At 38.3% G+C, this 13,164-nt stretch overlaps 1 protein-coding gene across 1 annotated transcript in view; it reads left to right on the top strand.

The window, feature by feature from the left end:
• Window positions 1-5,905, top strand: part of CD151 (CD151 molecule (Raph blood group)) — a 16,188-nt gene extending 10,283 nt beyond the window's left edge. Inside the window, exons 4-7 of the mRNA XM_018565653.1 lie at window positions 278-382; window positions 530-688; window positions 2,360-2,446; window positions 5,294-5,905. Of these exons, the coding sequence (XP_018421155.1) occupies window positions 278-382; window positions 530-688; window positions 2,360-2,446; window positions 5,294-5,353 (411 nt within the window). The 3' untranslated portion in view covers window positions 5,354-5,905. The remainder of the gene's footprint in view (window positions 1-277; window positions 383-529; window positions 689-2,359; window positions 2,447-5,293) is intronic.
• The last annotated feature ends 7,259 nt before the right edge of the window (window positions 5,906-13,164 follow it).

Below are 13,164 nucleotides of genomic sequence, written 5' to 3'. Positions count from 1 at the left end.
TTAACTCAACTTTACCCTGTAACAGTTTGAGGCTTTTGTAGTATTAAGGTGTATGTGTACTGATTACACATTGGTTACACATTGGTTCAATAAGTAATGGTCTCAGCATAAAAATCGTTTTATGATTAATATTGGCTCTCCTTGTAGATATTACCAGTGAACTCTTAGACTTAAAACAAGAGAGGTTGAGGAAGTCTTGCTGTTTTAATAACAAAAAGGCTGCTAAAAGCTAAAGGGGTTCTAAATGAGACTGAGCCGTGTCCGTTTGTCTCTGCAGCTCAATGATGAACTGAAGCAAAGCTTAAAGGAAACCATGACCCAGAAGTACAAGCAGCCAGGAGAGGAAAAAGTGACTAATGCTGTGGACAAACTACAACAAGAGGTAGGGGAGTTTTCCTTCTAATAAGATGCAGTTACTGCTGACTTGGGTGTTTTACAAGATTACTTTTTCTGCACCCAATGGGTTTTAAACTGGGAAAACCCCTGTTTTCATATGTCTCATACCAGGCTTGGCTTTCTTTTTATACAGTTTAAGTGCTGTGGAAGTAATAATTCCCAGGACTGGAAGGAGAGTGTTTGGATTAAGTCTCCAGAGGCTGACAGGCGTTTGGTTCCAGACAGCTGCTGCAAGACTGTCACTCCTAATTGTGGGGTACGAGACCACCCTTCAAATATCTACAAAGTGGAGGTAAGACCGGGCTATAAATTCAACTTGTATGCAGTATATTCATAGTCTTACTGCAGTGCAGTTTTTTTTTTATTAGTCTCTAATTTTTTTATGGTAACCAATGCAATATGAAAGGCAATGGGAAGAAACATAATTACATTACATTTGCTACACATATTTTCATTAACCAATCCAAAATATCATTTAAAAAAAAATAGCAAAAATTGATCTTCGTAGCCATATGGGGATCCTTGATTTACCTAATCAATGGGGCTGTGTCTTCCAACCTGGCAGTATGGTTTGGGCTCTGGTATACCAGATTCAGTCTATGGTGAAACACGGATGCATAAAAACAAAGGACGAATTCGTTAGATGCCATTATGTACTATGTCACCAAGCAGGAGTGCAAACTCCGTGTACACCCAGTTTTATCTAGAACTATGAGGTGAGTGGAAATCACTCATCTCATAGTTCTCCTTTTAAGTACCTGCGATATGGGGTTTTACAAATGTCCCCTAAACTTCTATGATTAAGCCCTGGACGAGAAGAAACGCCTCAGAGGAGTACAGTCTGACATTATGCTCAAGGAACAATAAAGCTTGTTTGATTTGACAAGAAAAATGGCTTTAGCAGTGGTGCAGTCTAAATGTTTAGTTGGATTATGCCACAAATACTTGACTTTCAAAAGTTCTATAGGATTCTTCATGGCATATTGGAATCACTTTGGAACCGGTGAAAGGGATCTGCTGGTGGCAGATTGTGCCAGCTAACCAGACATAAGCTGCCATGCTCTTTGTATGGACACTTTAAAGGGTCAGTCTATATACATATACCAGGAGAAAGATTCACTTGCATGGGCACAATAGCGAGCAACAGTCACTGGCAAATTTTCTTTTATAACCCAGTGAATGTGATATTTACTGCACATTAACTGAAATTCTATACTTTACACATTCACCATTCTGAGAAGATGAACATTTTTATAAGGCAGTTGAAAGGTCCAGAAGTGTTTAAGAACTGTAAAATGTTGGTAGGCCATAGTCACCCTGGTATGCCTTCATTTCTAAGTGAATACAATAAACTTTACTATAACTCAATGATTTGTAAAGCAGTACTCATCATTAGGCTGCTGACATTGATTTGAGCCACACGTCTTCATATATAAACTAAATGTATTTTTGTTAAAATAATTTTAATATAATTCATTTTTTTTTTTTAACACGTGATACATCATGTAAACATACATTTTCCTAATAAATCCAAAAATTCAGCAAACAGAAGGTTATTGAAAATGAAAATAATCCGCTAAAAACGGAAATGTACTGAACCAATTTAGACCATGGATTAACTGAACATGATGTAATTATCAGATTTTAGAGATTTTAGAGCCAAAAATTAATAATGACACATTTTAGAAAGGAATATGCATACATTGATTTCTATTTGGATTGGAACAGATAATTTCCAAGGACAGACAACCACACTATGCTCTATATCAGAACCTTCTACATCCTGTGCTATTTATAAAGATTCATTGAATATTCATCCAAAAATAATCATAATAATCATTACACGTTCACCAAGTGAACATTCACAGACATCACTTTCACCATATTACAAATACAGTGAATGTGTGGTAAATGTCAATGAATCCAACATACATTTTTATATATTATTTTCTTTTGATTTCAGGGTGGCTGCATCACCAAACTGGAAGCCTTCATCCGATCTCACCTGCTTATTATTGGAGCGGTGGGATTAGGTATTGCCTCTGTACAGGTAAGTCTTGCGGAAATGATTACTTTAAATGGTTGAAGTGTAATTTGTAGCAGCATAGACCTTCAGCCAAGGCCAGATGTTCCCTCGAAATAAATAAATGTGTATGTCAGTTTGTGAATACATACACTACCGGTCAAAAGTTTTAGAACACCCCCATTTTACCAGTTTATATTGAAATTTACAGTTTAATGTCTCAATGTACTCTGCAGATATAACAGCTGAACACACTAGTTTCAGTCTTTCTACAGGGGAAATCAAATATTGTTCAGAAAGTTCTTCCCAACACTGTTGCAGAAGTTTCCACAAATGTGTTGCACTTGTAGGTTGCTTTGTTTTCACCTTTCTGTCCAGTTCATCCAAAACCAGCTCGATGGGGTTTAAGTCTGGAGACTGTGCTGGCCATTTCATGATTTGAAGCCAACCGTCTTGTTCTTTTCTTCTAAGGTAGTTCTGACACAGCCTAGAGGTTTGTTTTAGGTCATTATCTTGCTGTGGGATGAACACCTGACCAACTAGGCATACACCAGAGGGTATTGCATGGTGCTGCAAAATGCTGTGGTAGTAGTTATGGTTCAGGGTGCCACTCACTCTGTGCAAGTCGCTGACTCTGGAGTAAGCAAAAGAGCCCCAGACCATCACGCTTCCTCCTCTATGTTTAACAGTTGGGGTTTCACACTGAGGCACCATCCTTTAACCTACTCTAACAGCATACAAAAACCCTGTGTGATGAACTGAAGATCTGAAATTTTGATTTATCGGTTCAGAAGACCTTCTTCCAGTCTTCAGTAGTCCACTGGTGGTGCTTCATGGCCCAGGCAAGACTCCTTTTTGTTATTATGCAATCCTAGCAATGGCTTTCTTACTGCCACTTGGTCTGTCAAACCTGCAGCTCAAAGTCTTCTCTTCACAGTTGAAATTGAGACTTGCTTATCTCAATCAGTGTTAAGCTTTGCTTGAAGCTGTTTTCCTGTGAGCCGCCTTTGACGCAAGCTGATGACTCTCAGAAACTTGTCTTCTGATTCTGTTGTGCCTTTGGGTCTGCCAGACCTCTTCTTGTCACAGTTTTCTCCAGTTTCCAAGTGCCTTTTGATGGTTTAGGAAACTGTACTCACTGACACCTGGCTTTCTTTACAATTTCTCTAAAAGAAAGACCTACACTTTTAAGGGTTATAATGGCCCTTCTGTCTTCCCTTTCTTAATTGCCTTTTGCTCACCATTTTGAGAGCAATATACACTGAGTGGCCAGAATATTATGACCACCTGACGTTTGTAGGCAAATTAGCTATAATTTTGTGCTGAAGTTGCTAGAGGGCCAGACCATTATAAATAGGGAAGCAGGTTGTTTACCACGGCAGTAGAAGTGATTTTTTTCTGAAGATATGGGTAAACTACGCGATTTAACAGCCTTTGAACGTGGGATGATTGTTGGCGCTCGGAAACCATGGAGCGAGTATTTGCAGCTGGTTCCACAACCATCAAATCTGACAGAACTGGACAGTGCTATTCATCAGGCATGGTGTCAGATTCCTCAAATCACCTTTCAACATCTCGCGGAGTCAATGCCAAGAAGAATCGCCGCAGTATTGAAGGCAAAAGGTGGCCCAACAAAGTACTGATGGGGTGGTCATAATAATCTGGCCGCTCAGTGTACTACTTCCTGAAATATAATACTGTCCAAATATTGCTTAAGTAGGTGTAGTAACACAGTCTGTTCCAACACTGCTTTTATACAGACAGAGGGCTTGTGAGTAATCGACAAAAGTTGACACCTGTAGGAATTGTTAGCATAAACTTTCCAGGCTTAATTTACTTACATTGCTGTACAACTACTGTGAGTTGATAATCCATTACTTCTTACCTGAAAAAGGCCTTTTTGTAGAAGTCTGAAATGTACATTATTTTTCAGGGTTTTTTTTTTTTTTTTTTTTAATTTCACCTCTGGCAATTTACCGCTTACCTTTTGTACCTTTTCAGATTATTCACTAGACTTCAACTGCTTACATTTCAATAAAAACTGGAAACGTGGGGGTTTTCTAAAACTTCTGTGAATGTGTGTGTCCATCAGGTAAGACATATCTGCATAAGATATGCCTTACCTGATGGACTAATATTGGTATGCATATTAGCTATGGAGAGAGCACATTATAGATTATTATAGCCAGAAGTATTTTCATAAGAAGAGCCAAGTCACTCATCAAGAGCCCGTTATATCTGGGAAAATTGCTCTACCATTCATATAGACACTGCCGGAAACGCATGCAGGTAATTATTTCTGCCACCTCACATTCTTTTTGAAATGTTAGTTGTGCAATATGCTCACTGCACAGTGCAAAGTTGCTGGCCATTATTAATGTGCCCCTGCATCTTCACCTACATATTAAGGTTCCCTCAACCTTTAGAAACACTCTGTGTGTCTGGATCTCCTACAAATGTGCACGTGTAGAACACGGGAAAATTGTTCCCGAAATGTTTTTCTTTTTTGGCTACCAGCTTAAAATGCCCAGCCAGCAACTTATTCTCCAAAAAGGGATTCAAGAGGTTGGATGATTGGCATCTATTGTTTATGGGCACTTTGAGGAGCAATACTCATAATACATGTTTCTCTTAGACTTTAGACAGTAGCTGGATTGTTCACAAGGCATTTTAAGTGCCTGTGTTTCCTGGGAACAATGGTGTATTGTCATATCAGACAATTTCATTTCAAAGCCACCAGAATAGATTACCAGCTGGGTTATGACAATGTTTTTGTGTATAAGCCCTTCACGTTTTTGTTTTCTCCACATTATTACTTATTAAAATATGAATGCTTCCTACTTTGTAACAATATTTCATTTTTTTGTCATTTAGCTTTTTGGAATGATCTTCACCTGTTGCCTGTACAAGAGTTTAAAGTCTGAGCCATACTAAGATGGACTCGCTCATTGCACTTCATCTACTGACAAAACACAATCTGCTGCCTTATTAAGATCCTTGGAAACCTAGAATGAGTTCCAGACACGTTCTGAATATGACATCATCTGCTTTCAACATCTAAAAATATAGGAGCTTCTCTGTGTCATCACAATAGCATGACATCATTCTCTTACTTTGATTTCATCTGTGTCTTTGTGCCAAGCTATAACGAGACAATGAAGTACATCCACTGCGCTCCAGAAGGTTAATTCTGGCTACCAGCCTTTTGGTGTTGACTGAATTTGTTGATTTTATGTGTATGAAGAACAGCCAGTAAGGGACTCCTACAATTCCTCACACGTCCTGCAATTAGAACTGATTTCGAAGTTCTGCTTTTACCGTGTTCAGTTTGCTCTGACACTGCTTAAGTTTTATTCCTGCAAACCGCTTTGCTTTTAACCCAAATGGCACTGCAAGAACCAGCGTACATGGATTTTGGCATTATTCAGACATGTATATTTTATGAAACCTGCTGTACTAACGGTTTACAAGTCTAATTTCTTTTTGGTGCCATTATAATGTAGTAAGTGTGAACGTTATATTATTTCATGGTGATTTGGAGACCTTCTAATCTGTGCCTTTTTATTGAAGGAAAACAAATCAAGCAACCAAATTGTCATAGCTAATGAATTGATTACATGGAGCAGTAACACTGGTGCCTTTTTTTTTTAATAAACTATATATATATATATATATATATCTATATATAGATAGATATATATTTCTTCTCTGCAGAACATAAATATCTTCCATATTTTTTAGCACGCTGCAAGCAGAAAAATAACCTGTTGATGTGTCTACCTTCCTCCTTGACATGGCAACACAGCTTTGAATTCCTAAGCATGTGGTGTCATCCCTGCCAACTTCACTTCTGATGATTGCAAACAACACAGACCTCTCATCTCCATAACTCTTCCTGGTGCAAAGGCAGAGAGCACAGGAAGTTTTCAGCTCGCAAGATTTCGGGCAAAATCACCAGGTGTTTTTGCACTTGTCGAACAGATATAACAAAACCCTACCAATGGTATGTTTAGCAGACCCAAAGGGAGCAAATGAGAGTTCAGTGTTAGGGTTACACTTTAATCAGTGGTTTTTTTATCATGAAGGTAAGCAGTGTTTTTGTTTTTGTGTTGTTTTTGTGTTGTTTTTTTTTGTAAAAAGCCTCAGCAACACTAATTGTCTAGTAGTACCCAAATGGGTTTTCTGTCGTAGTTCTATGATTTGTAACTCTCTTTTTAATCAGTCTTTGTATTTCTTACACTGCTTTTTACTTTAGCAATGGAGATGAACTGCAAAATGTTTTCAAACCTAATACTTATGATATAATCAGCCGTTTCAGGCTTGGGAGTGGCATAGCAGAGGATGTCTGCAGTCATTAGGATTCATCATCAGGAAGTTTCATCTGGGCAGCAGAAGTGTCCTCATTCCCCCATAATAGTTTTCGTCTATAATATCTGCAGCTCCTATAAACCCCATGAATCTGAGATATAACATTGTTGCATGTGTTAATATTAATCCAGTTTGTGGTTATGGATCTTTGAAGTGCTGCATAGCATGGTAACATTGGCAGCATACAGATGCAGAGATAGACACCGGCACTCCAAGGCAAGTCAAGTACGTCTTATTATTCACGTACATGTTGCAAAGCAAAAACACTAGGTGCAACGTTTCGGGGTCTCGCAGGATCCCCATCATCAGCAAACAAGTGATGAAACGTTGCACCTAGTGTTTTTGCTTTGCAACATGTACGTGAATAATAAGACGTACTTGCCTTGCCTTGGAGTGCCGGTGTCTATCTCTGCAGCTATATATTTGACATCCACAGCTCCCATTTTTTTAGCTAATGGAACAGTGGTTCTGAGTGCAATGGGTATATGGACTTTATTTATATTGGCAGCATACAAGCGCAGATGCTAATCTAGCTGAGTGATAGTACAAGGGTGCCATCCCAAGCGCCATTGTTGGTTTCAAGTGAACTGGCATGCCTTTTCTCCCATAATTATTGGTTCAACGCAGTAAATTATGGAGTGGAGGCGATATGCTGCATCTCTTGATGTCTTCTGTTCCTGGGAAAAATAGTTTAGAACTGCCGAAATTACTATGTACATTTAGTTTTTTTATTTTTAAATGAGGTCTTAAAATGTCAGTGAAAAGAAGCAATTTTGTGGCAATAAGAACTGCTATCTTTGCCAGGTAATTACGTTCAGTTGCCTATATACACTGTAAGCTTTCATCTAACATTGATTTTGGCAAGAGGAGGATGAAGCCTCCAGCACCGCTGTGCTAACAGATTATCATTAGGATGGGCCTGTCACTGTTTTTTTTCTTCTACATGCTTGCTATCGCAGTTTAAATCGAATGATATTTAACCATCTGCAAAGCAGTTCTAGTGACATCTTTACTCCTGTGGCTTTATTTAATAAGACAAAAAAGCAATGTAGAAAATTCACAGTTTCACCCACACTGAAACGGCCTTTTATTAGGGCTGCCGGCACTGTGGACGACTTTGTAAATGTTTTCAATTTGTCATTTTATCCATTTTTATGTTTAGATATTTTGGGCCCTAGGCAAGAACATGTATTGAGGTTTGACCTGGCAAATCCACTTAGTCTGAGAGCTTTCTGCTAGTCATCAGTCTTGTGTTCATCATTTGCGTTGTATGAAAAATGATGCTCGGGGTGCCTCATGTTTCTGGTGAAATATTTTGACAATTGTTAATCCTCCCTCCTTGCTACTTCATTCTACTTGGCGTTTTTTTTATATTCAGTGCGGCATACAGTCAAAAAGGGAATCTGCCAACTTGATGAGTATGCCCTACAGGTAGACGATAGGGAATAAATATTTAATGAACAATATATATTGCGTATTGTGGACAGCTGGAGAGTATTGATTGTGGCTACTGCAGCTCTTGTTTAAAGGAGACCTGTATCTGGTACAGGAGCTGAACTGCTAACCTTGCCTTCTAGAAATGCTTATTGCCTGAATGTTGTGCTGGTCCAATGCTTCAGCACATTTCAAGTGAGTGACCTAGAACAGGTATGCATATAAGGAGTTCTGACTTCAGTTACATAGTTTTAGGTTGAAAAAAGACACAAGTCCAGTCTACAAGTTCTGACAGTTTGAATTGCTGCATACTTTTTCTTGGTCATTGACAGCCAGGCGGCTTTCAGAAGGTCAGCAGTGGCATCCCCCATATTTCTCTTACTACAGGTTTGCTTAAAGTATGTTTCAAGGCATCATCAGTGCACCTTTTATATGTCATTTTATTTCATCATGTTAACAGCTGAACCAAGGGTCTGCCTGTGTTTATCCTGTCATCAGCATGGGACAGTAAGAGGAATTTCACAAGAGAAACAGAAAATTTGGAACATTATATAAGAAAAACATTGAAATGCCTTTCCCTGAATTCTAGTATCTAGTGGTCTGTGCTAGTCACAGTTGATGCTCTGTAGCACTACTCATTTCCAGATCATTGCCATGAATTTGCTTACAGTATTTTACTGACTCCTAAAATAATACCATGTACCCTTGTGTGTGTATATTAATGAACTTCATGTATGAAAGTGTCTGAATGAACTATTCTTGTTGCCCTTCACAACCAGTCTGATTCTTCCTTTCATGTTTATAGTGTAGCTTAGAAAGATAAAGGGAGAGTATGGTTGTCAGAGGCATAGACCTAAAAGTGCTTTGAAAGAAACATTGTACATTTGTTTGCATTATTTTATTTTTTTGTGTTGCCTACAAAACTACTGAAATACATAGAACAAAAACTACTGGACCTGGCAGGTTTGTTTGTATCAATTAATGTCGTTTTATGTGGAGTATGACTTTCATATGTCATTATGTATTTTTATAAATGACATGTTTTATGTGATATTGTAAGCTTTATCCAAGCACCTCTTTTTATTGTTTGGTCTTTAACTTGCACAGATCTATTAAAGTAAAAATGTCAAGGCAGTATGTACACTTGTTCATCTAATGGCTTTACTGTTTCTGATCTAGAGAGATCTCGGCATGATTTGACTGGTTTCAGTTCATACATATTATCTCAAAGTATAATCGTGTCAGCATTTCAATGGATTGTTGGTTGAGGGACTCCAGATCAGTCTTATGTTCAAATGGTACTAAAACAACTTCATCACCTGAAGATCGGTTGAAGTAAACCTTTGAAACTTGAGCAATGAAAAATGATAAAAAAGATAACAATCTGTAGGTCCTGAGATAGAGGGTAGCTTACAGTAAAAACAATGAAGCGCCACTAACTATCAGTCCTCACTGTGAAATCTTCTCAGGCATACTGCAGGATGCTGCCCCAAAGAAGCCGGGAAAGCTGGGAATCTGGAAAGTAAACACAAAGGGAGCGCCTTTCCTAGTGCAGATCAATTTATTTCAATAAGCATGCAGTAAAAAGGAGATGAAATGGTACTCAAACATGAGTGTTACACAGGCATGGAATGGGAGCTGACATGCAGTAAGGCATCCACTGGACAATTCCTGTGTGTGATGACGTTGACGCGTTTCCGGGGCACGCGGTTCTGATGAAGGGGGCGTGCCCCTACCCTGTATGTCTTTTAGTCCAAGCAAGTGGCATTCCTCTTGTGGTTGAGAACCATGAAGAATGGCCAACCTCCTGACCATGCATTGGAACATTCAGCAAACTGCATTGCCTTCCATGTGCTTAATGTGATCATTGGTTTCACACTATGGCAGTGGATGGAGTTCAGCACCGTCATTCAGCTGCAAATCCAGGACTCTGCATGTAGATCTAAATGACCAAGTTCATTAATGATAACAGAAGCTGCAGGGTAATTCCAGCTGCCAATAGCCTCCAAAAAGTAACACGTAATTTTCATGGACTTGGCTTTTAATACAGTTGTGCTGCTGGAAGTGTGTCTATTAGTGGTCTGTGAGGACCTGAATCGGGAAGGACATTTGAAGAAGAATGTTGTTTCTTGGCTGGAAGATTTCATTCCTTTTCATGGACATGGGTTTAGTATAGTGGGCTGTGCAGCCAAGTACTCCCAAACTAATCTGTTATTTAAAATGAACAAATCAGTTTGCTAACTGCAAATTTAGAATCCACCTAAACATTTCTATCCAGAGATATCTGATCTGCGGAAAATTACTCAATTTAGGAATCCAAACTGGCGTGATTTATAATTTGTATGATTTTTCTCAGCTTGTATAAATCTGTGTAAAAATATTTAGGAACATGGCAATTCACCTGATTATTGAATCAATTGGCTTATCCCCACTTCTTACTTCTCAATATAAAAACGTTGAAGGTCATTATATTTCAAAGATTGCACCAGTTCCCAATTGAAAGATATTCTGAATTGGCTTAGCCTGTGCACAAACTGACTAAAGATGTTAAAGGGTTTGCTCACAGAATGAATCTATCATAAACTAATGAACATACAGCTTACAACCAAACTTCACCTAACTCGCACACAAGAACGAGAGGACCAGATCTCTTATAAGTATGTCATCATCTGCTATGAAGGAATGATCCTGCATAGACCTTTTAAATTAGGTGAAAGATGGCAGACCCGTCATTATCAGCTACACCAGTCGGTTGAAAGAAGAAAAAAAAACAACTAATCAAGAGGTGGATGATCAGGACCAATCTCCTGATCTCAGTCAGAGATTTCTTCAGGGGGGATTTCTCGAATATCAGGAAGTTGTAAGGAAAAGCTAAATAGATGACAGAATGTTTTCTACCTATTGCAGTGGCTGATGTTGGAGATTCTGAGATGGTCACTTGATGCTCATGTAACATGCCATGTGTGGTTGTGATGAATTGAATAGCTCCTAACTTTAGGGTGCATTCACACCAAAATTGAACGGAAATCGCAAGTCAACGGAGGTCCATTGACTTGCAATTGTACCTTCTGATTTCCTTCCAATCTGTTGTGTTGCAATCAGCTTTTCTGCGGATATTAACGCAGGGGCACCGAAAAATGAACGGTTGTTAATGGAGCTAGTTCCCAACGAATGTTGCACTGAAAAAAAATGAGTGCATATTCTTTTTTTTTTTTTTTTCCAGTGGAACGGAGCTGGGTGAGTTCACCCAGCTCCGAAAAAAATAGAACATGCACTAATTGTTTTTCAGTGCAACATCCTTTTGTGAACTAACTCCAATCACACCCATTAATTTTTCAGTGCCCCTGCGTTAGCATGTGTTTTGAAAAACAGATCAGGAGGTACAATTGCAAGTCAACAGATTTCCTTCTGATTTTGGTGTGTATGCACCCTAAAGCTATTCAAAGTTCTCAGATCTTGTTTTGTGAATTTTGATCTAAAACACACACAAAAAAAACCTTAATTGGGTCCAATTTTGAATAGCAATTCATATCTCGGTAACTTTAGAACAAACAATACTTTGAAATAAAGTTGTTGATCAGAAAAACATCCGGGAAAAAACATGGTGCAAACTACAATTCTGTAATAAGTGTCGCCTGCCATTGCTTGTGTTAGACTTTTCTTCAACCTAATGTTTGAGATGTGCGAAACGCATAACACAAAACCCAATTATATTATGTTCTTTTTACACAAAGCATATATGCAATATATTTAATCATGTAGCAGATTTAATATGCAGCCTATTGTTAGCAAAGGTGTAATTATTGTATCAAATTATAGAACGTACAAAGCTTTTGACACACCAGTATAATATTTGCATGGAGGTTATATTTCTGTTTTGAATAACTACTGATTATTTTCAATAAAAATCAAAACATCTGCCAAGTTTTATATTTGTGCTTTAATAATTTTTGTAATAGGATGTGGGGGGTTTATATATTTTTTTTTTAATTCATATTTTATATATATTTATATGTCAAACTTCTAGTGAATGAGATGTAACAAATTGAAAATTAACTTTGCGATAAATGCCTAACCACACGCAAAGAACATTTTAAAACAGGGTGTTTGCTTTCAAGTGTTACATGATTGGATGATTGAAATCAGCACAACTTTGCCTTATTCACTCAGCTAAGTCATTTTCTCTTTGCAGGTTGAATTTTCATTTAGTTTAGTGTATGAGGTGAAGTTGTGATGACTGCAATTATCCAATCAGGTGCAAGTTTCACCTCATTCACTAAGCGAAGTGAGATTTCACTTTCAAAGTGAACATGCTCTACTTATTTAGTAAATTAGAGTTGTGTTTATTGACATGTTTTGAGAAACGAAAGAATTAAGGGTTTAGGATATCGCCGCTGTTGTGCTTCAAATCCCATCTGCAGAAGGCTCAGTTATAAGGTGCACTCGTTAAGGGGAGGTGTCTACAGGGTAGAAATGGTCCAATACTCTTAGGTGCTCATAACATGTATCTATGGGCCCCAGAGATCATTAAAGTGGTCTTGTGTGTCGTAAAGTTGAGCCGTTAGATTTTCCGTTGTCATCAATAAACAGGGTTCTTGTACCCAGTCTTTGATGGTGAAAGTAGAGGAGGATGGCCAGTGTTTTCAGATGAGTTTGCATAGCTGACACAAAAAATAGAATCTTAGACATGTGGGAGTATGATTCAGGTAGCATCTATTTTGGGAGTGTTGATTGCAGACATCTCCATAAATGAAAGTTTTTAGATATCAAATATTTTATCCAAAAGCATTTCAATGTGTGGGCAGCTCCCCCAGACGTGTATCATGCTGCCTTTAGGTACATCAGAACACCAACAGCAGGGGGGCATGAGGGAGCATCTTGTGTAGGGACATTTTTGAACAATTTGGTTATCTTATAACCTTTATCTTGTAGTGGCTTTAGGT

This window comes from Nanorana parkeri, unplaced genomic scaffold (genome assembly GCF_000935625.1).
Source record: "Nanorana parkeri isolate BGI_ZX_2015 unplaced genomic scaffold, ASM93562v1 scaffold870, whole genome shotgun sequence".
NCBI classification, from domain to species: domain Eukaryota; kingdom Metazoa; phylum Chordata; class Amphibia; order Anura; family Dicroglossidae; genus Nanorana; species Nanorana parkeri.
This window is presented reverse-complemented; position numbering and strand designations above follow the sequence as displayed.